The 24,919-nt window shown below is 43.8% G+C and overlaps 1 protein-coding gene across 3 annotated transcripts in view; it reads right to left on the reverse strand.

Annotated features, from left to right (window-relative positions):
- MACROD2 (mono-ADP ribosylhydrolase 2) overlaps nt 1–24,919 on the reverse strand; it is a 1,326,034-nt gene that overhangs the window by 1,291,082 nt on the left and 10,033 nt on the right. For all 3 annotated transcript variants that reach the window (XM_084624011.1, XM_084624010.1, XM_084624009.1), the window contains exon 2: nt 16,997–17,113. In XM_084624011.1, coding sequence (XP_084480137.1) covers nt 16,997–17,099 — 103 coding nt within the window. In that variant the 5' untranslated portion in view covers nt 17,100–17,113. The remainder of the gene's footprint in view (nt 1–16,996; nt 17,114–24,919) is intronic.

A 24,919-nucleotide genomic window follows, 5' to 3' on the forward strand; every position in this document is an offset into this window, starting at 1 on the left:
CTTCAGTCCATTGCTAGAGCCCCGACAGATGATTTTCATGCTATAGACAACCCCCTGGTCAGAAAGGAATCTCTACCAGATGGAGAGAGAGGTTCTCCTATGCTTTAAATATGCCATTCCGAAGGGGATACTGTAAGAAGCCCAGGGAGGAGTCACTCGTCTACTATCATAATGAATCAGTTAGCAGAGGTCCAAGAATAGGAACATGTAGGGGCAAGGGCGATCACAATGGGGACAAGCAGGGGCATGCCCGGGGCTGGAGGAGATCACTTGCTCTCCCTGCCAGGGATAGAGGAGCTCTGTGGCCCTACTGCAGCCAAGTACTTGTGGATACATTTATTCAGATGGCTACATGGCACATGGATTTCACTGAAATAGTGAACGTACTGCTTTTTATTTCTATGCATATGGTGTATGTGCACGTGTTGATATGGTTTAATGTGTATATGTTTAATGTGCCCTGCCAAAAGTAGTTAATTTTAAATTCCTGCACATGCCCCTATGCAGGGGAGCAGCCAATTTCTATCTAGTGGGCTGGAGTGGCAACTGTTGAACCGCTGTGCTGCCCATCTTCACACACTGTCTCTTTTTAGGGAGGTGGAGGGGTGAAAATTCATCTAAACCAACCTTTACTCTGAGACAGCCCAAAGCCCAGTTATCCAGGCTTTATATAGGACTTCTGTAGTTTCATCCTTGTCCTTCATTTCCTCACTGAACCCCATACACAAATCCACCAGAGGTCCCCAAAAAGAAAAGGGGGGGAAGCTAACTTAATTTTTTAACTTTTAGCTAAAGTTACCTTTGAGTGGAGATTACACCTAGAAAACCTTGGTTCAAAAGAAGCAAGTCTGAGAAAGCAATGATCAAGTAAAAAGGGAGTACTAGAATAGAATTACAAACTCAGTCCTTAAACTGCAGTATGTAGCCTATTGCTTCAATCAGCCTCTGTACCAGATGACTGCAAGATGGCTTATGTAACCCCAATTTTTAAAGAAGGCTCCAGAGGTGATCTCAGCAGTTACAGGCCAGTGATCTTAACTTCAGTGCCAGACAAATGGGTGGAAGCTACAGAAAAGAACAGAATTACCTGTCACATGAAGAACATGATTTGTTGGGGAAGAGTCAACATGGTTTTTGTAAAGGAAAATCATGCCTCACCAATCTATTGGATTTTTGAGGGGGTCAAACAAACATGTGGACACGGTGATCCAGTGTATGTAGTGTATTTGGACTTTGAGGAAGTCTTTGACAAGGTCCCTCACTAAAGACTCTTTAAGCAAAGTAAGCAGTCCTGGGTTGAGAGAACCTTCCGTCTTACTGAGCAGTAACTGGTAAAAAAAAAAAAAAAAAAAAAAAAGACAGGAAACAAAGGATAGGAGTAATGGTCAGTTTTCAGAATGGAGAGAGATAAATAGCAGAGTTGCCTAATGACCTTTACAAGGACCTGTGTTATTCAACATATTCATAAATGATCTGGAAAAAAGATAAAACAGTGAGCTGGCAAAGTTTGCCGACAATACCAAATTACTCAAGATAGTGAAGCCCAACGCTGACTGCAAAGATTTACAAAGGGATCTCAGTAAATTGGCTGGCTGGGAACAAAATAGCAGATGAAATTCTATGTTGATAAATGCAAAGTAATGCAGATTGGAAAACATGATCCCAACTATACATGCAAAATGATAGAGTCTAAATTAGCTGTTAGATCTTGGAGTCATCATGGATAGTTCTCTGAAAACATCCACTTGATGTGCAGCAGCAATCAAAAAAGCTAAGAGAAAGTTAGGATCTATTAAGAAAGGCATAGATGATATAATGCCTCTATATAAATCCATGGTACGCCCACACTCTGAATACTGCAGTTCTGGGTCACCCAATCTCAAAAAAGTTAATAGAATTAGAAAAGGTACAGAAAAAGGCAATAAGAGTGATTAGGAGTATGGAACAGCTTCTGTATGAAGAGAGAAAAATGACAGACTGTTCAGCTGAGAAAAAAAAAAGGATGACTGAGGGGGGATACAATAGAGGTCTCTAAAATCATGAATGGTGTGGAGAAGGTGAATAAGGAAGTGTTATTTACCCCTTCACATAAAAACACAAGAACTAGATGTCACCCAAAGAAATTAATAGGCAGCAGGTTTAAAATAAACCTAAGGAAGTACTTCACCAAACGCAGAGTCAACTTGTGGAACTCATTGCCAGGGGGTGTTGTGAAGGCTGAAACTAGAACTGGGTTCAAAAAAGAATTTGATAAGTTCATGGAAGATAGCGCCATCAATGGCTATTAACCAAGATAGTCTGGGATGCAACCCTATGATCTGGGAGTCCCTAAGCCTTTCACTGCTAATTGCTGGGACTAGATGACAGGAGCTGAATCACTAGAACACTGCCCTGTTCTGTTCATTCTCTCTGAAGCATCTGGCCACTGTCAGAAGACAGGATACTGAGCTAGATGGACCATTGGTCTGACCAAGTATGGCCATTCTTGTGTTCTTATAAATTTAGTATATTGCAAACAAATGGTGAGGTCAAAAAGTTTGGAGTGATTATTTTGAAAGTGATGAATGAGGAGAATCAAAACAGAAATTAACAACATGTAAGTCTAACTGGGGCATGATGTATTCCATACAGAAGGAAGAGATTGCAGAGACACTTAGGAAAAACCAAACAGAGAAAGCACCTGGGCCCAATGAAGTACCAGGGTATGTAGTGAAGTTGTTGGAAAGGGAAGGCATAAAAAGTATTTCACGAGTTTGTTCAATTATATTCTTGAGAAAGAGTACTGGATTAACTGGCTTAAAAGCTTTCTGGTGCCAACTTTTAAACATGAAGGAGATGCTATGCTGTGTGCTATCACCCAATTAAGCTGACATATATACTTTGAAAGTATGGGAGAAGACTAGTAAGTGTGTGGAATGGTTGAAATTTGGAATGATCAGCTTGGATTTATGGCAGGAAGGAGCACAGTTGATGCCATATTTGCACTATGAATCCTCATGGAGAAGTTCTGAGAAAAGAGATGGCAATTGGGTAGGGTCTTTGTGGACCTAGAGAAGGTGTGTATCAAGAGAACTAACTTGGTGGACTTTGCAGTGCAGAGTGTGCCAAAATGATATGTGCATCCTATCCAAGGTATATATGATAGTCACTCTATCAAAATCAAGACTAAATGGGACTACAATAGAGAATTTCCAGTAAGCGTTGGCCTGCATTAGGGGTCAGTGTTGAAATTCTTTTGTTTGAGGTTGACATGGATGTGATGAGAGAATATATGAAAGATGTCTTGGACCATGCTGTTCACAGATAACAGCAATATGTGCGAAAGATTGAGACACCCTGAAAGCCAGCTCTGAACAACGGCAATGTAGTTTTGAGCAGGCTGGACTTCAAAGTGAACATTGGTAAGACCATGGCTATTATATTTGAGTTTAGAAGAGTGAAAATATTTAAATATCTAGGATCAATGATTGCTGACAATGGTGTCTATCATTGTACTAAAGCTGTTTGGTGCAAGCAGCTGAAGCTGCTTTGGTTCTATGTGACAAAAAGATGCCAATAAAGTTAAAAGGTAGAGCGTATAAAACTGTTAGTTAAACCCCTTTTAATATACAGAATAGAGACTTAGCCAGCCACCAGAAAGAAAATCAGCATGCTCTCCACCATGGAAATGAAAATATTGCAATGGTCAAATGGTTGGACACTCCACGATACAAACAAATTAAGTTGCAATGGGCCTAATGTGGGTGACTCCAACAGAAGACAATTGAGGGAGGCTAGGCAACATTGGGATGAGCATATTCATACACTAGAAAGCCATATCTGTAGGATGGCTCTGATTGTAGACGGACAGAGAGAGAGAAAACGAACCTAGAATACGTGGACCAGATATCAGTGGACTTCAGAGAGCAATCTGCCCGACAGCCAGACAATCATCAGTTTTGGAGAAGGCTATAAAAGGCTCCAACCCCAGATAGGGAAGCAGCAAGACAGAAGATAGTAGTGTACCAGTTGCCATCAGAAGTCTATAATGCCACCGAATTAGAAGAGTTAATGAGCTAAGCCTCCTTTCAAGTGAAATTAATCAAGAACAACAGTACCAATCTGCACTATTAATATCCATCTTTGAGATAAACCCCATCAGTCACTTCTCAAACCTAGGAGCAGGTTCTGGGGTTCAACCCAGACCAGTAAGGAGGCAGTGTCACCAACTGCCCTGCAACTCTGAGTGCTTTAAATGCTATGCTGCTGTGGCTCACAACCCAGACACCAACAGCCAGCATACAGGTCATACACCTTAACTTCCACCATCAGCTACCGTTTGCAGAATGACCCCAACACCACTCCCCAGTCCTGAATTTCCCCAAAACTGTATTTTTGCAGTGTCCAGCCTTCTCCAGGAACACTCACAGAATTTAAATTTGCTGCTCCTTTAAAGAGACAGAACAGCAACTTCTTATCTTGACTAGAGTTAACCTCTTCAATTCAGTCAAAGCACAGAGGTGGTTTAGATAAAAAGTACAAGTTTATTAACCAAGAGGAGGTAGGTTTTAAGTCATTTCAAGTATAATGGATAAAGATAGTAAAGTTTACAAAAAACAAACAAAATTAAAATATGCTTTCTAATGGCTAAGATCTAACTTACCAAGCTACAGTCTCAGTTCAAGGTAGTTTCCTCACCAATCTTCCTTTTCAAGCAACAACTCACTAGCTCTTAGTCAGGATCCCCACAGAGTTCAAGGCACTGGTCTTCCTCATCTCCTCAAGAATAATTTAGGGGGTCTCTGCTCCTCTCTTTGCTGTCCAGTAAACCTTTGAAAATCATCTCTTGCAAAGTTCATTGACCCTGCTTCAAGAGGCAGGAAGACTTCCTGAGGGTGCAGCCTCCAGACCTCACGGAGACTGTTAAGAGATCACTTGCACTCCTGGCTTTATTTGCCCACCATGCTTTTCTTGGTCTTTGGTCACACCTTGCTCAAATTTACATGTGAGACACATTCAAGCACACAAAACCATATTCCTTTTTCTGGGAAAAACTTGATCAATTTCCCTGACATACATGGTTAAAGCATATTTTAAGTCATAATGCCAGCACATCTGTATAATATTTTTGGGTTCACTGTACTTACACCAAACAAGAATATTAATGATTAGGATGACCAGATGTCCTGTTTTTGAAGGGACAGTCCCATTACTGCCTATTACCCCCCACCCCGTTTTTTTACAGTTGCTATCTGGTAACCCTATAAATGATCCATTAGTTATGAGTCTTCCAGCAACATATTACATGACAACTTTTAGATACAGGTTATAACAGCGAGTTGGAGTATACAGAGCCAGTCATCTATTCCCCCTGCTGCATGCATATAGATAGATATAGATAGATATAGATAGATATAGATAGATAGATAAAGGTTGGTTTGGCATGATCTACCTTTTGTAAAACCATGTTGTATTTTATCCCAGTTGCAGTTTCTCTCTGTGTTCTTAACTACTTTCTCTTTGACCCCAGAGTTTATGGATTCATTAAAAAATCCTTACTATTGGGCTTTCAATTTTGTCATGTGCCAATTCCTTTAATATTCTTGGATGAAGATTATTCATGCCTCCAAATTTGGTCCCATTACACTGTTTGAGTTTGACTGCCACCTCAGATGTGGTAATTTCTACTTCCATATCATAGAATCATAGACTATCAGGGTTGGAAGGGACCTCAGGAGGTCATCTAGTCCAACCCCCTGCTCAAAGCAGGACCAATCCCCTCATTTCCATTAGCCACCCTGCCACTACCCTTATGCTCCTTATTACCTTTATTAAAAAGTCAGGCAAAGAGTTTGTTTAGGTGTGTTGGAACATGCCTAGATTATCTTTAATCTAGACCCCAGCCTCAGTGCTTAGCAGTCTCACTTCTTTCCTAGTTTTCTTTTTGTTTATATAGCTATAGAACCTTTTACTATTGATTTTAATTTCCTTTGCAAGGTCCAATTCTGCTTGGCTTTTGAAAGTTCCCATTTTTCCCCTACATTTTCTGACCTCCAAGAGGCATCTTACCTTGCTGATCCATCCCAACTTCCATGCCTTGTAGGCTTTCGGCTTTCTCTTAATAACCTGTTTGAGATCGCTTGCTCTTCCAACTTGGACTGCAACTCATACCTACAATATTTTTCCCCTTGCTTGGGGAAAGTTGCAGAAATTAAGGATCTGTATGTGGAGGAGGCTTGGAATTACTGAGCTCTTCAATCCAGTCCACTTCCCTAATTCCCTTAATGTTTTAAGGTTTGCCCTTTAGAAATCAAGGACCCTAGTTGCAGACTATTTTTGCTTATCCTCCCATTAAGTTTAAATGGAATTAGATCATGATCACTCGGACCAAGGCTGTCCTCTACTGCCAGTTCTTCTAGGAGGTCCTTGCTACTCAAAAATATTAAGTCTAAAATGGCACCACCTCTTGTTGGTTTGATGACTATTCAGCAATGAAATCTGACAGCTATCACATCCAGGAATATCTGGGACCTATCATTACTAGTAGCATTTGTCCTCAAATATATATTTGGGAAACCGAAGTCTCCCATAATCACACAATTCCCAGTAGTATTTATTTTGTTAAAAATATTTAAGAGGTCTCTATCCATATCCAAAATTGGATCCTAAGGGCAGTTAGCAGACCCCAACCAACATCCCAGTGGAACCTCTGTTGGCTTCCCCTCCCCAAATGTGATTTTGACTCAGATTCCATTTTATCCATACCATCACTTCTAACTTCTTTACAGTCTACCTCATCATTAACGTACAATGCTACTCCACCACCTTTATGTTTATTTCTGTCTTTCCCAAACAGCACATACCCTTCACTATCTGAATTCCAATCATGACTACTGTTCCACCAGGTTTCCGTTTTCCCTAGAGTATCTGGTTTCACTTCCTCAACCAGCAGTTGTAGTCCCTCCATTTTGTTACCCAGGCTCCTTCCGCTGGGGTACAGACATCTTAGTTGTTTCTGCTTGACTTTATCCAGATTCCTCACCCGATTAAGTACAGTCATTCTACTGCCAGTATCACATGCATATTAGTGCCATTGCTACTGGCACTCTTGTCTCTTGACAGCCGTTCTCCTACCCTCCTTTCTCCATTGCTGTATCCTCTTTTACTTGATTTTCCTCCCGCTCAGTATCAGAATCATGAATGGAGATTACATGAGCATCTCCCAATTGTCTCCCCCAAGTTCCTGGTTTAAAACTCTTTTAGTCAGTTGTGCCAACCTCTACCCCAGAAGTCTATTTCCTTCCCTACTGGTGAGTCCATCCTATGAGAACAGTCCTCTGTCCATGAATGCCTCTCAGTGGCTGAACATCCCAAAGCCCTCCTTATAGCACCACTGCCTGAGCCCTCTGTTGATCATCATAATCTTCTCTCACCTTCATTCTCCTCCTCTAGGGACACGTCAAATCCCACTGAAGATCAACTAAGCCTCTGTTTCTTTAAGTGTCTTCCCCAGCCTGGTGTAGTCTCCCTGGATGCATTCCAGCGAGAACCTCGCAGTTTCATTTGTTCCTGCATGAAGGACAACCAGTGGATTCCTTCCTGCTCTGATTAGGATCTTCAGTCTCAGGTCCATATCCTGTATTTTTACTCCCAGCAGACAGAACACACTTCTGTTCTCTGGATCACCTCCAGTGACAGGCCCATCTGTTCTTCTTAGTAAGGAGTCCCCAACCACATAGACCTGCCTCTTCCTGGTGTTGGTGCAATTCTCCAGGCTTCCCCCTCCTGTTTTTTCTGGCTGCAAATCCTCTTGTCCTCTGTTCTCCCTTGCAATCTTTTGAGAGCCATTTTCTATCCTCTGATCTCTGGCTATCTGCATTGACTCTTACCCTCTTCTTGTAGGACTAGCTGCTCTTTTCTTCCTTGCCCTCCTGCCTTCTGTTACTGCCTGCTGGGCCCCTTCATTTTCCAACTCAGCAAACCTGTTACTGAGCTTTATTTCTCCTTCACTAGCTGTTTTTTTCCTCTGCCTGGTTCTCATAGTCACAGGCTTCCACGGGCCACTTTCCTCATCTATCAGTCTATCCTCACAGTTCTTCAGTCCAGTTAGCATCTGCAAATTTTGACTTTTCCCCTTCAGCCCCCTCTCACCTCCCCTCCATCCTCTGCTCAAATCCCCTTCAAAACACATCTATAGTTTCTATCATCATCTCCAAACTGGGATCTTCTCTTTCATCAGCTCTATCAGATGGCACTTTATACAAATAAAGATCTTTTGGGATATCTGCTCCAGGCAGCTTCCACATCCAGTTATCTTCATTGTCTCTTCCATTCCTTCAGTCACCACCAGTGCTGCCTCTGTAGCTATCCTAGCCTTCCTCCTAAGCTCCTGTTGGGGTAGGGTGGCGGTGGTGGCAGGAGAAGAGAACATCACTTACTCCCACCCCCAAACTCCTCTTACAAACTCCCATTTGTACTCCCCTATTTTCAGCTCTATTTGCTGACCCCTGTGCTGCTGCCTGGCTTCTGGGCTGCCTTTAAAGCCACCCCACCCCGCAACTCAGGAAAGCCCTGCCCCCTAATCAGGGCTCTGCTGTGATTAAAGGCTCTGCTTCCCTCAAAGTGCACTACCCCACCAGCCTCTGCAAACTGAAAAACAAACAAAAAACAAAACAAGCCCCAAGCAAGCACAGTCAAGAACTCACTCACTGCCCCTAAGGAACAGAGGCTTGCCTTCCTTCTCCTCCAACAGCTCCCCATTCAAATTCCCTTATTTTCAGCTATTTGCTGGCTCCTTGACAGATGAATACATGACCCCGTTTCCCAGTTTAACTTAACATGCCTTTTGCAGAAAGGCAAGTTAAAGATCCCCACCTTCATACCTAGCTTATATAAAAACACACATACACGTAGGCGAAGGAGATTCTCAGGTCATGTAATCTTTGTGTCTGCTCTGTGCTACTTCCAAGTCACAGCCCATAGGCTATTCCATTGCTACAATAGTCCCCAGGAGCCCATGTAGCCAAATGTAAATTAAAACATCCCTAAAAACGCTATAAATTATGCCAGGGAGCAGGCAGTTGTCTGGATGGCTGCAGAACACAGTCAATCACAAAGATGACAAAGCCACCTCTGCTGCCACCACTGTCCCTCTCCCACATTCCTGTGTTGAGCACAACTTGGACAGGATGGAAAATTCAGGCCAACAAGCAGCTTTGCACAGAAAGAAAATGTCATTTAGACAGTCACTTCCAAAATGGATAATCATTTTAGAAGTAACCCAAACCACCTCCACTCCCCTCTTTCATCTCCACCTCAATTCATTAGAAGCTAGACATAGGGCCAGCTCTCCATCTGGCGTAAATCAGTGTTGCTTCACGGACTTCAACTGGTCTATAACGTACAGTGCTACAGTTAACAAGCCACATCCCATTAATTCATTGGGCACATCTAACCACCATGAAGTCAGATTATCCCCCATTTCCACTCGAATCATAAGAGATCAGCCCCATCAGTCTTTTATTCCATAGATACATACATTATACCTTAGTAAGCGACAGTTATGGGAGCGCAGGTCTTCTGCAACTCAGGCACAACAGATCTCAAGTTGGGAGATCAGCCATTAGCCACTTTTGAAAGTTTCATTTATAGCCCTGACAATGGACCACACCCTAACATAGCTGTAATCTGGAGCTCAGTTAACAACCGATGAAATCAAGGCAGAACCTCAAACCCAAGATCAGACCTTACAGCTCTATAAACCTCATGAGTTGCGAAGAAAGACTTCTGGAGAAGGGCCACTTCCCTACACAGCAGATTACTGGCTAAGGATCTTTCTGGCTGTGGAAGTCTTCCAGCCAGCAACAAACCCAGTGGTGCAAGTACCATTCCCCAGAACCCAGATACCTGACTACAGTTGTATGCACAAGGAAATTCCTCATCCCCAGGTACAGAACATATTCCCCACTGCTGGCAGCACAAAACCCTATGGCTATTTAACACTGACTGCATAACTACAATTCAGAGATAGGAGAATTAGGGAAAGGGTTGTGGCAAAGACAAGAGTAATGAGACCAATGCAAAAAGTGGGAGCTCACAAACATCAGCTGTTCACCATGGAGTTGGGTTCTCTTCTTTTCCCATCCACCCCTCCCTACTGCTGGGGCCAAATATTTTCCTGAATACATTAGTCTGCACAAAATCAGCATTGGTGACCTTATTTAAAAGTCAAACCATTGTCATTGGAGCATGTCAGAGAAACTACAGAGATCTATTTTGACCATTTTGTAACTGAAGAAGCAGCTTAATCCATTTAGGAATTCTAGAAAACAGATTACAATTTTAAAACAGACTGAAGTGTCACATAGAAGTTATCACAATGAATTGAAATGGCTGAATTTATGCAATGCAAAATTGAGAATTAATCCTTAACTATAATAGTTCAAGATGACACTGCTAGGATGTTTCTAAGCTAAAAGAGAGAAACAGACGTAAATTTCAAAAGGAAAAAAAAAATCTCTTTTCTGAAATATGCTGCGTGTTTTAAAAAAAGCAAAAAACAAAAAAACCTGTTGAGTCCATATTCTGTGGCCCATCTTAAATCAAGAGCTATAGTGGATTGCTCAGAGCATTAGTGAGGAGATATATTGTTTCTTTTGGGTTATTGGTTCAAATCCATTACAGCCGCGGTAGGAGAAGTTACTATCTGGAAGCAGTTTTATGGCTTTTGCAAAGCAAGCTGGTGATCCCAGTACTGCCCCTGGTGGACAAGTGTTCACACCAAAATAATCATAACTACCATGACTCAAGAGAAGTTAGTGACTGACTAGACTCTGAATCTTAACTACTTTCTGATCCCTACAAGTGCTTGGCAAGAGTCAATATTATCATTTCAGGCGATGTCTATATTTTCAGTAGATAGCATCCTATCAACCATCTCTGTCCAAGTAACTTTAAAAATATTGGTTTCTGTACTGTGGGTAAAAAAAAACAACTGTTCTATGCTGTGAAAGCCCCATAGATGTGTTTTTATTACATCCTGCCCTTGGCAACTACTGTAGATGAAGTGAGTGACAACATATTAAAGAAGAATACACAGAACGGATCAGTGCATTCAGTTTTGGTCATATCACCTTCAAAAAAAAATTCCAAAGAGATTAATAAGGTCCACACATGGGCAAAGAGGGCTAGAGGTATGGCAGGACCTGTATGACAGGACTGCAGACATTAATATTATTTAGCTTAGAAGAGAAGCAGGTTAGAAAAGACTTGATTATATGAGTAAGCTACTCTGTTCTTCCTTTTTTAACCTTATCCAGTCAAAGGAAGTTCTTAAAATTAAATGACAAGAAAGTTAGAATAAAAAGGAAGTCACTTTGCCCAGCTTCTTGGTGGCCTGTGGAATTCACTGCCTGTGGTAAGTCAAATACTACATTTATAGTAGTAAGTAGCATCTGACTTTTATAACAAGTAACTAGCACTTGTATTTATTCAGCCTTCCCTACTAACACTATTCTGCTGATGAGACCAGGCTCATTAGTGAAGGAAGTTAACTTTCCACCTTGGCCCTCATCTACAGGAGGATCTTCTGAGCTCATCTGCACAACCTCCACCTTCTTTTCAATCATGCAACCACTTTGTTGAGCAACATACTAACTGAGACGGACATGCTCGAAGAGTAATATGGAATAAAAATAGATATAACGTATATCAAAGAAAAAAGAAGTGCTCGTTTGTTGTTGCCCTTGCCCCTACATACTGGGCCATTCGACTGAGAACATCTCAAGGCACAAAACATCACAAGAGTTGTTTAGGAAGGGTTCCTAACACACTGCAGTACTACCAAAAAAAAAAAAGTTTTTAAAATGCTGGAAGTGCCTTTATTTATTCATTACATCTAGTCATAAGCCACTCACCTGCTGGTTATCAGGAAAGAATTACTGCTGTACACGCTATGCAGCACAACTCGTCAGATGTATCTGGGTTAAAGTGTGTGCTCATCTTCCTCTGAAGCACCAGGAATTGGCAGGATGACGAACCAAGTACAGTCAAAAATCTATATGTCAAATCCTATATTTCAAAACGTCTAGAGCTTTGAAGAATTTATTACTCACTTACAACAAAAAGGGGGCAGAAACACAACATTTATGTTTAAAGAAAAATTACTTTAAAAAACCAAGAGTTCTAGGTCAGAAAAAAGGTCCAAACTCTGTATTCTAAATATTTAAGTTCAGAAGTACTACTTTCACATATACTCAGTGCTTTGCAGAATAGCATCAATGTACAAGTACTGGGGGGAGGAGGGGACTTTGCTATACTACATACAGAGTGTGAACCACCACATTCATAAGAAATGTTTCTCTTAATATTTTCCACATTTTAAATGAATTATCTGGCTTATTGAGTATCAGCCCATCTTTCTAAAAGGTTACTTTTCCTCCACAGCTTTTTTATAAAACAAATTTAAATGCAAGAAACTGCAGACATTATCTTCTCATAAATATACAATGTAACAAAAGCTTAAACAGAGTGGGGGAAAGAAAGTGTTTCAGCTCAGCTTTTGCCTTCCAGCATTTCTGCAGCACACTAAGCACTAACTGAAAGAAAGCAAAATCAATGTTGTATAGACAAAACATACAGGAGAAGTGAAATTCACCAATGGGATTAGCACGCTGTCTAACCTGTGTCAAGTGAGACAGTGGTTTCATGAAGCAAATATGCAGAACAGTATCATGCTCTCAAAAACCAAAGAAGATAGTGACATTAACAGTCAGTATTTGTAAGCCTCACTGACTTTCAAGTTTAGTAAAGTTCAGAAAATAGCTTAATGTGTAGAAAGGAAGAATGGTCTTGTGGTTAAGCCTTGGAAGATTCCCAACTCTCTCTGATTTTTCTAGATGAGCTTAGGAAAGTCAGTCTCCATGCACTCATTTCTCCATGCATAAAATTAAGATAGACAAAAGGACATGCGAAGAAATACTATGTAGACAGTAAGCTCTTTGAGGAAGGGACTGACTTAAGTGTATGTTCAATGCCTACCACAAAGGAGGCTCTATGTGTTACTGCAGAGGTCCTCAAACTGTGGGGCACACCTCCCTAGGTGGGCACTGAGGAACATTTAGAGGTGCGCAGTGGAGCCTGAGCCAGTCCCCCCTCAGGGAGCAGGGAGGGAGACCATCCAACCCCACTCCACTCTCAGCTCTGATTCAGCCCCGCCCCCTGGCACAGACAAGGGTAAGGGGGGGGGGGGGCACATCCCTGAAAAATCTGAGGACTACTGTGCTACTGTAATACAGATTCACTCAAACCATATGAATATTTGAAAAATTTCAGCCTCTTATGTAGACCTCCATTTCAAATAATGGAGAATGGATTGATGACTAGATGGTATAGTCATCTACCCATATGCTACTGGGGCCTGCAAACCTGTTGGGTCATCCAGATTACCCAGAGGAGACTCCCAGTTCCTGAAACCCTTCCAAGTGGCTGCTTCAGATTCACATTTAAACAGAGACAAAGCTTGTGGGAGGAGTTTTAACCTTCATATCTATAGTTACCTTAATCATCGTATTCATCCAGGTCATCACTTTAAGCCATCTCACAATGGTTGAGGACAGAATTCTAAGCCCCATATCTATGGTTGCAGGAAAGCATAGGGTTGCCAGGCAATCTGGTTTTGGACTGGAACGCCCGGTCGAAAAGGGACCCTGGCAGCTCTGGTCAGCACCACCCACCGGGCCATTGGAAGTCCAGTTGGCAGTGCTGCGGGTCTAAGGCAGACTCCCCACTTGTCCTGGCACCGCACTGCGCCTCCGAAGCGGCCAGCAGGTCTGGCTCCTAGGCGGGGGAGCCACGGGGCTCCGTGCACTGCCCTCGCCCCAAGCATCATTTCCGCACTGCCACTGGCCAGGAACTGGGGGCAGTGGGAGGCAGTGCCTGCAGGTGAGAGCAGTGCACAGAGCCTCCTGATCCCTCCCCCCGACCCCAGCCTAAGAACCAGACCTGCTGCTGGCCACTTCCAGGGTGCAGCACGGAGTCAGGGCAGGCAGGGAGCCTGCCTTGGCCCTGCCGCACTGCTTACTGGGAGCCGCCTGAGGTAAACCCACGCCCCAACCCCAGCCCTGAGCCCCCCCCCAAACTTGAAGCCCCCTCCTACACCCCAAACCCCTCATCCCCAGCCCCATCCCAGAGCCCACACCCCCAGCCCAGAACCCGTACCCTCTGCTGCACCCCAACCCCCTACCTCAACCTGCAGCCCCCTCCCACACTCCAAATCTCTCAGCCCCACCCTCCAGCCTGAAGCCCCCTCCTGCACTCCAAACTTCTCATCCCCAGCCCCACCCCGGAGCCCACACCCCCAGTTAGAGCCCTCAACCCCTCCTGCACCCCAACCCCCTGCCCCAGCCCAGTGAAAGTGAGTGACAGCAAGCCACCAAGAGAGGGGGAATGTAGTGAGCAGGGAGTAGGGCTAGAATGTTCAGTTTTGTGCGATTAGAAAGTTGGCAATCCTAGGAGTGCAGTGTGTGGAGAACAATGACAGAGGCTGCTCACAGTGTTCCAGTAGACAGGCTCTGCCTGAATGGGACCCCAACCGAGGCATGGTGGGCAAAGGAGAAGGGAGACCTGGTGAAGGGGACATGACCCTTCCATGTGGGTATGGAAGATCCGGCCTTGCAATTAATCAATATTAACTAGAAGAGGCAGTTGAGGCAATTTCATAATAAAACATTCAAATCTGAGTAGTCTGGATACTTGTGTTTTTTTATGTAAGTAAGGTGATGATACTTATGAGCCAACTCCTGATATGCACATTGGATAGAGTCCACAGATGTTCAGACCTTTTGCCTTAATTAGTGAGCATAGATGAGGCCTAACTACCTGAATTAATTTGGACAAGATAGAAGTGATATTCCTGAACACTTTTTTTTTTTTTTTAAAACACCATACCACACAAGAAAAGGAACTGGAGCACATTCTATCAGCATCAGGAAGTTTGCTATTTAGTACCAAGGTTTACAATCTGACCATCTTATCAAATCATTGGCTGTTCCTGGATGCTCTCATAGCAGTATGGCCCTCAAGCACTTCTTCCCTTTCTGTGCCTATCTAGAGTATTGGCAAGTAATGCTTTCTACCATTCCGGTTGGCTGAGACACTCCATCCCATCCTGGGACAAAGACCTGGACTCAATTATGCATGCCTTTGTCACCTCTCAGCAGGACTGCAACAATACAGTATATCTGGGCATGAAACCTTCACCACTTAAGAAACTCCAGTTAATACATAACCCTGCAGCACATCTTACCATGAATACATCAAACCTGTCCTCTGCTCTCTACAATGGCTTCCCATAGAATTTCCCATCAAGTTCAAGGTCTTTGTGCTTATCTTCAAAGCACTCCATGGTCTAGGTCCAGGGTATCTATAAGATCATCCAAAGCTCTGGGGTGAAGACCATGGTTGATAACTACACTCCTCTGTCACAATAGGACAATAAGAGTAAAATGTGCCTCAAAGAGGGGGAGGAAGGGAAAACAAAACTTTTTTTAGGGGTTGGTCAGAGACTGACAAATGAACTCCCTCAGGAACTAAGAGCCAACACAAACCTCATCACTTTGGGCTCCAAGTGCAAGGCACATTTCTTTGATCTTGCCTTCTCCAAACATATGGCAACATATATGTTCATTAAAACAGCTACCAAAACAGGAGACTACACTGCACATGCTGCTCCCTTGGGGAGAAGATGAGAACCAAAACACATCACAGATGCACTGTCTCACAGCTTAATGCACTACAGCAGAATTTCTCAAACTGTGGGTGGGGACCCCAAAGTGGGTCCCAACCCCATTTTAATGGGGTCACCAGGGCTGGCTTAGACTTGCTAGTGCCCAGGGCTGAATCCCAAGCCCCACCGCCCAGGGCCAAACCCCATGCCAAAGGGCTTCAGCCCTGGGTGGCAGGTTCAGGTTCCAGCTCCCCTGCCTGGGGATGAAGCCCTTGGGCTTCAGCTTCTCTCCCGCCCCGCAGGGTCAAGGGCTTGGGTGGGCTCAGGCTTTGGTCCCCTCTCCTAGGGTCATATAGTAATTTTTGTTGTCGCGGGGGGGGGGGGGGGTGTCACGGTGCAATGAAGTTTGAGAACCCCTATGCTACAGGAAGGTGCTCAGATAGTATAATATCAATGCAGTATTAAAACCTATAGAATAGAAAGACTAAAATAGAGTGCTATTACATCCCTTAAATGTAGACCTTGGCTACTACTACCTATGCCTTTAGCACCTTAGGACTAGGCTACTGTAAATCAACTCTACATAAGCTGAGACATCTAAAAACTGAAGCCAGTGCCCCCTACTCTTTAGGCAATACCCTATATATACACACACAGCATATAACACCAGCACTCCATAATTTGTACGGACCACCAATAGATTCTCAGGTGAAATTCAAGGTATTGGTTGAAACCAATACAGCACAAAATGATTTGGAACCTGGTTGCTTGAGAAACACCACCTCTCTCCATACAATATTGCCATCAATGCAATATGTAGAGGCTCTCCAACTAGATTTCCCTAAATCAAGCTGAAAGGGGGCTGCCAGCAGAGTGATTGTAAAAAGGGTCTTCAGTTCCACACCCACATACAAATCCTCAATTGTATGCTTTAGGAAATGCTGTAAAGTCCAGGTCTTTTAAGGGTATCAAGCCACTGGTATCAGTACACTCTAGACAGAATTATTGGAAAATTAGGTCCATGCTAGATACTGTAGATTGCATGCATTTGCAACTGACTAAGAACCAAGACCAAAATTATCTACATTATGTAACTCCTAGTAGGCTAAACACAAGAAAAAAGTGCCATTTTTCAATCCCAACAATTAAGAAGGCAGTATGGATACAGAATTAATTTTTTTAAGTATAATGCAATTAACTTAGACTGCAGATAATGTTACCTATATGTACAGAGAAATATATATAGTTAATTTCTTTACAGGTCCCCGCCCACCCAACATCTTCTTTACATACCGTCACTTTGGTTCTTGCTTTTCATTTCTTCCATCCATGTTGGAATGTCTTTCAATGGAACATGCTCCCTCACATATTCTTTGCGTCTGTCCTCCAAGGTCATCTTCAACAAACGCTCTGTTTAGAAAACACATGGAGTTTTCTTAAAAACTTAATATTGTTGGCCTCAGCCCAGTGGCGGCAAGTTTTGGTACCAAGAAGCAAAGTAGTTTTTGTTGTTTGAATGGGATTGATGTCACAGAGCCAGGTAGGGTGTAATTGAAACACATTACATTACTCATATCAAAACAGACCCAACTGCATACAAGTAACTTTGGAAACCCCAGCTCAGCCAGCACGAACAGCCTCTTCCTGCACTGTCCCCCCAGGTCTCCAGTCATCCTCTCTACAACTATAGAGCCTTCTCCTACTGGCTCACAATCAATTTCCAGCCACGAACCAGAAGAACAGCAGCAGATGTGTCACACAATATAAAACTGACAATTTTAAACTTTTTCAAAATTACTTACGTTCTTTAGGCTCTTAATATTTTGTTATGGTCTATGAATGTCTAAACCGCTCTCTTTACCTAACAGGCTTAGGAAGACTTACCAAAGAGCCAGTCAACATATTTTGAAAGGAGCTGGTCAAAGCAAGTTATCTGGTGTTATAGGGTATTTTGGATAGTTTGGTTTAAGAAAGAAAAAAGTTTCATAAATGCCATGTGTTCATATTGTGTTCACATTCTGTGGCTCAGGCAAAGCTGCGACAAAAAAAAAAGTTTCGAAATTCTGCTTTACAAATTTACACAAGTAATTAAGTCTGTTTTCTAAAGCTACTCATTCAGAACCAAAAACACCCTGGGGGAGGAGGGATGGATGGGGTTGTATATACATCAATGTCACCAGTCACTTATTGTTTTACTATTGTTAATTTGAATGAAAGACTTGTCTACATTGGGGGCGGGGAAGACAACAGGAGGTCAGTCCACACTAACTCATGTTAGTTTGCATTGAAAATGTCTGCCGACACATGACACAAACCCTTAAAGCACTGTAGCTCCCCATTTCCTGCCAACTCTGCATTCTGCCTTTAAAGTGGCGTATGTTTGATGTCAACTATGGTTCGTGTACACACAATGCTTCTACACACTACTTTGGCAGTCATCCAACTGCTATCCCACACGGCTTTGTGGGAGTCCATGACTGACCCGCCTGTTTACCAGTATGCCCTCAGTGTTCTGGGGTTAAGGTGACCAGATGTCCCCTCCCCCATTTAAACACCTGACACAGGGCCAGGATCAGTCCATTTGCTCCTAGATTCAAATCCATCATCATTACAGTAATATTATTCCAGCAACACTACACCATTCTTTGTGCAGCTACTTGGAGCTGTGGCAGGATCCCTGACCGCCTCACCATCTGGGGAGAAGAGACAGTCCAGCAAGCTCTTGCAACCAACCACCGCAATAAGAAACTTAGACAACATTGCTAAGCAGATGACTAATACGGGTCACAGCCAGGACACTGACCAATGTCGTAACAAGAAATCAGGAAAATGTCACACACACACACAGAGGAGTGTCAAAATACAAGTCCAGTGCTGCTCATGTAATCTATTTTATGAGACGTTGGACAGACATGCCGCTACAGAACCCTTGTGGATAGTGGTGCCGCTGCTCCCAGCAAGGAGACTGTGGCCCTCATCTCCCTCCCAATGGGAACCATAGTTCACTGAAAGAGGACAATGACAAGGACGACAAGTGAAGAGCTCTCTTTGTATAGCAGGATCTCTTCAGAACTCCAAATCCTGAGGACAGCTATGTAAGAGGCCAGACCAATTCCCAGCCTTGGGCCCAGGAGGAAGATCTGCAGCATGTATCTACTTACCTACCTATCTTTACAATTGATTTTTAGGCTATACAGTTGTGCTAGCTTCTGTTCCAAGTGCCCAATGGCCACTGCCATTTGGGGCAAACAGAAGCTAGGAACCTTTCCAACTCTCCAAACCTTGATTCCCTCCCTCCCCAAACACCGTCCCCCGCCCCCTTGTTTGCCCCACCCAAAACACACTTTCAAAGTGGCGACTGGGCAGGGTAATAAGTTTCTATCATGCTGAAGCCCCAACCATCAACTTTTTACAAACCCATGCCATGGAGGGTATGTATTCGTCCACTAGTTTCCCTTTCCCTTCCAGCATCTTTCCTACCTGGCAAATGCCACCGTCTCCTCCAACCCCATTTGCACACTCATAACATCTGCAACCTCGCCGCCCCCCCCCCCCCGCCAACATGGCAGATTCATATAATGAAACTGTAGTGGTCTGAAATTGAAAAGTTTGAAACAGCTGTTACACTAAAAAAAAAGGTTTGGTTAGTATTCACAGTTCACATGAGAGATATGCGTAGACATGAATATTGCATGGCTGTACATGTAAGACTACTGCTCCTCGCTGAGGTATATATGCCTTGTAACAGCATTGCAAACAGGGATTCATACAGGAGAAGATTAAGTTAGGGATAGCATAGCTGCACAGCTCTTAAAGTAAATGGTTGAGATATATCAGATACCATTCATCATTATTGCAATCAGGTAGACAAAGGGGGCATAATGGCTTTCCACTGGCTTATATATTTCATAGAAAGACTGGAAGCCACTGAGGGTTCAAATAATCGGTGCACAACCCAATCTATTTCTCTGTAAAAATGAAGGAGAGATTAATCTTAGGCTGAGAATTGCTCAGTTTTAGCATGGACATTCACAAGCATAAAAATTACTTTGCGGGAATTCTGAGCCACTGCGCAGCAGAAAATTAATATCCTTGCAGATTTTACTCTTTCCCAGCAGAATAAGTGATTCATGAGCCCCTCCCAGGCAGCAGTCCTGATCAGGCATGTGTCGGTCAGGAGCAGCCAGGAGAGATGTAGATCACTGCTTCAGGGGACGGGGCTGGGTGTGCGTGCAAGACTGTCCCTCTCGCTCGCTATTGCAGTGCGCCTGTAGCCAGGGAGATGCAGGGCCGGGGACGCCCTGGCTGGTGGCTCCTACCATGCACTAGACTCCAGATGCTAGTCCTGGCTGGGCTAAGGCCTTCTTCCCCTGCATGGGCCACTCCCAGGGCTGTGTCAGACCCACGCACGGAAATCTCCCCTGCCACACCCTCCCATGCTTCTTGTCCCCATTGCTCCTCAGTTGCAGGGGGAAGGGGTCACTGTATGGCGAGTTGCCCGCAAACCCCTTGCATCTGGACCCCTACCACATCCTGCCAGACCCCACCCACTGAGCCCCAAACACTTTCATCTGTAGCTCCCCAGTCCTATTCCCCCTGCACTCAGACCGCACCCCCCCACACCACCCCAAGCCCCTGTATATCTAGATTTCCCCCCCATGCTCAACACTCCACAGAGCCATGCACATCCAGATAAGCCTGCCAGGATACAAGTGTGGAGGGGCTTCGCGTGGGGGATCCAGGTGTGGGGCTAAGTCTGCTTCCCCCACACCTGGATGGGGGCAGAGCTGGCCATGCATGCCCACCCGGCACAGAGGGGCAGGACCAGCCCTTGCACAGTGCCAGGGTCAGGTGCAGCCTCACCACCAAGTCTGTGTCCCAGAAGAGGGCTGCATAGTGATCCCTCACCTCTGTGCAGCCAGTAGCCTCCACTCCGCACTGCCCTGCTGGAGCCTCCACTCCCATTGCCCTTCTCATCTACTGTCTGCAACAACTGACTTTCTAGTCCAGTGACTACACAGTGACATGCTGAATACTACTCAGCCATGCCATGCCCTAAGGCCCCGATCTGCCAAAGCATTAATTCCAATGGGGATATTCAGGTGCTGAACTTTATGCACCTATTTAAGTGCTGTAACAGATCATGGCCTAACTTCAGTCCTAACAATGTGCTATGGGCTATATCTACACAGCAAAGAAAAACCAGAGGCTGGCCCATACCAGCCAACTCAGGTTTGTGCCGCTTGGGCAGTGGGGCTGTTTCATTGCTGAGGTTGGAGCCTGGGTTCTAGGACCCTGCAGGGCGGGGTGCTGTATAGACATACCCTTAAAGTCTTCTGTGCTGGACATACATGGAAATATTAGTATTGCCATCTGCTCTGTGGAGCCATATCAGTGTGCTAATATGCCTAGTAAGGAATCCATTTGTCAAAAAACATTTCCCAAATCTTTTTGGCTGTCTGTATTGTTACAGACATACGTGCTGACAGGTATTTTGAAATAAATTACCAAAATAATTGAAAAAGGCGTGACTATATTGTGTTATTTTGACAAATAAAATATGCAGAATTTTAAAATATTGTGCACAGAATTTTACACGTTTTGGCTCAGAATTTCCTCAGGAATATAGAAACGTAGGGCTGGAAAGGACCTCAACAGGTCATCTAGTCCAATCTTCTCTGCTGAGGCAGGGTCAAGTATACCTATATCATCCATGACAGATGTTTGTCTAACCTGTTCTTAAAAACCTCCAATTTTAGGGATTCCACAGCCTCCCCTTGGTAATTTATTCCAGTGCTTAACTACCCATTTAGTTAGAAAGTTTTTCCTAATACCTAACCTAGCTCTCCCTTGTGGCAGATTAAGCCTATTACTACTTCTGTCTTCAATGGACATGGAGAACAATTCATCACTATCCTCTTTGCAACAGCCCTTAACATATTTGAAGACTAGTATCAGGTCCCCCACTCATTCACTTCTCAAGACTAAATACGTCCAATTTTTTTTCCAACCTGTCCTCAGAAGTTTAGAAAACCCAACCTATCACTTTTGGTGCTCTCCACTGGACTCCCCCTCTAGTTTGTCCACATCTTTCCTGAAGTGTGACACTCAGAATTGAATACAGTACTCAAGCTGAGGCCTTTCCATTGCTGAATACAGTGGAACAGTTACCTCTCCTGTATTATCAGGAGTGTTGTAAGTTAGACATCCCAGAATATTAGCCTTTTTTCTCAACTGCACCACATTGTTGACTCCTATTCAATTTGTGATCCAGGTACTTTTCAGCAGTGCTACCTCCCAACTAGTTATTCCGCATTTCATTTTTCTTTCCCAAGTGAGGTACTCTGCACTTGTCCTTATTGAATGTAGTCTTGTTGATACCAGACCAATTCTCCAATCATCCCGTATCTTAGCACCTGGAAGACAGCACACCCTTCTATTCTCTGGATCAGCTCTGGTTACAGGCCTGTCCATTCTTCTCAGTAAGGAGTTCCCGATCACATAGACCTGCCTTTTCCTGGTAACTGTGCGATTCTCCCTATTCCCTCTGGCTGCAAGTTCTTTCCATTCCTATTGTCCCATGTAATCCTCTTCAACGCATCCTGTATCCTCCTGAGGCTCATATTTGGTGTAGTCTCCATTGACTCTTCCCCTTTTCCTATAGGACTAGCCGCTCTTCTCTTCTTCCTTGCCCTTCCACCTTCAGTGACCACCTGCTGAGCCCCTTCTTCATTTTCCAACTCTGCAAACCTGTTCTTGAGCTCTATTTCTCCCTCACTAGCCCATCTTTTCCTCTGCCTGGTTCTCTTGGTCACATGCTTCCACTGTCCATTTTCTTCACCCAGCAGTCTCCCCTCAGAGTTCTTCGGTCCTGCTTCCATCTGCATATCTGACCTTTTCCCTTCAGTCACCTCATGTCTTTGCTCCACAATCCGCTCAAACCCCCTTCTAAACTCAACCAGACTTTCCACCTGCATCTCCAATCCTCGGATCTTTTCTTCCATCAGCTCTATCAGACGGCACTTCATGCAGACGAAACTCTTTCCAGGTACCCCCTCCAGGATCATGTACACCCGGCAGCTTCCACATCCAGTCATCTTCATTGCGTCTTCCACTACTTGGGTCACTCCCACTGCTGCCTCTGTATCTGTCAGAGCCTTCCCACCTGAATCCTGTTAATCTGGGAAACACAAACCACACCAAAACACCAGCACCCACAGCAAAAACAAACCCAAAATCAAACTCCCCTGATTACAGCTCTGTTTACTGGCTCCTGTGCCACTGTCTGGGCCTGACTGGCTGGCTACCTTTATAGGACCCCTACTCAAAGCAGCCCCATGCCCTAATCAGGGCTCAATTTCTCTCCCAGCACAAAGCCTCTACAAGCGTCTACACATGCAAAACTCTCACTTACTGAGATGGAGAGGAGAAAAAGGTATTTGTATTCGTATTTGTTACTGCCAAGCTATGTGACAACTCCTTGACTTATCAGCTTGTCTACTTTGCCAGCAAACTCTTCAGGACTCTGACAGCCTAAACCTTGCCTTGCAGGTAACAAAATAGTAACCCCCAACTCCTGAGTTCTCCAGAGATGACTCCCTGCAGTGTCCAGACCTCTAACTGAACACTACAGAAGTTAAGTTCATTACTCCTTTAAAAAGGGACAATATACTGCAGCTCATTGATTTAAGATTTGACATACACTCATTTCAATCACAGCACTGATTTGGTTTATAGTAAAAAAAAAAGTTTATTACACAAAAAAAGTGATACCAAGTAGGTATAAAATAGAAAGGATTACTAGCCAACAAAAGTAAAAATAGTCTTCTGAGACTAAAACTTCTTTTCAGCAAGTTACCACCTTTACCTAAGCAGATTTCTTAAAATAATTACAACCCTCCTAAACATTCAGATTTAGGAGTTTCAGTCCAGTCAACTTCCCTAACTCCCTTAAAAAAAATTATGTTTCCCCTTGTTTTCAAGGACCCTAGTTGCAGACATTTTTATTTATCCTTCCGTTTAATTTAAATGGAATTAGCTCATGATAGGGGGAAGCAGTAGATGGGATATTCCTCGACTTCAAGAAGTCTTTTGATACGGTCTCACACAAACCTTCACATAAAACTAACTAGAGAAGTATTGCCTCAACCAAGACGACCCCCTGCCAAAAAAAGTGATAGCAAATTACTGTACATAGTCACAGGAGCACACTCATGGTATTGCCACCCTTATTTCTGCACTGTTGCTGGCAGCGGCGCCGCCTTCAGAGCTGGGTGGCTGCTCTACTCCCCTTCCTCCTCCCACTGGTAATTTTTTTTGTGATCTCCCGATCCCTATACAATAGCCTTGTGACCCCCTTTTGGGTTGGGACCCCCCCATTTGAGAAAGACTGGTCAAGAACAACCTATTATAAGGTGGGTGCACAACTGATTACGAAACCATACTCAGAGTAGTTATCAATGGTTTGCAATTGAGCTGGAAGGTCATATCAAGTAGAGTCCTGCAAGGAGCTGTACCAAGTCTGTTTCTATTCAATATCTTCATAAATGATTTCAATAATGGCATATAGAGTACACAAATTTTGTGGACATTACCAAGATGGGAGGGATTCTGAGTGCTTTGAAGGACAGGATTAGAATTCCAGTTGATCTTGATAAACAGAAGAAATGGTCTGAAACCAATAGGATGAAATTAGATAAGGACAAATGCAAAATACCCCACTTAGGAAGGAACAATCAACTGCACAAATACAAAATAAGACCACCTGGGAAGAAATACTATAGAAAAGAATCTGGCAGTTATAGTGGATCAAACTAAATATGATTCAACAATATAATACTGTTGAATGAGTCAACATCATTCTGGGATATATTAGCAGGAGTGCTGTAAGCAAGACAAGTAATTCTTCCACTCAATTCAGCACTGATAAGTAAGGTTACGTTTTAGTCATGGGTATTTTTAGTAAGGGTCACAGATAGGTCACGGGCAGTAAACAAAAATTCATGGCCCGTGACCTGTCCATGACTTACTAAAAATACCCACGATTAAAACCTGGGCAGGGCCTGCCTGGAGGCACCACAGATGCTGGGGAAGGGCGGTGGCATGTGGCCCAGGACCCTGGCTGGTGCTGGGGTGGGCGGGACCAAAAAGCTCCCTACCTGGTTCTGCGCCTCTCTCTAAGCTTCCCCTCCCACAATGTAATTTTGACCCAACAGA

This window comes from Lepidochelys olivacea (assembly GCF_965140295.1).
Source record: "Lepidochelys olivacea isolate rLepOli2 genome assembly, chromosome: 3".
In the NCBI taxonomy this organism is placed as follows: domain Eukaryota; kingdom Metazoa; phylum Chordata; order Testudines; family Cheloniidae; genus Lepidochelys; species Lepidochelys olivacea.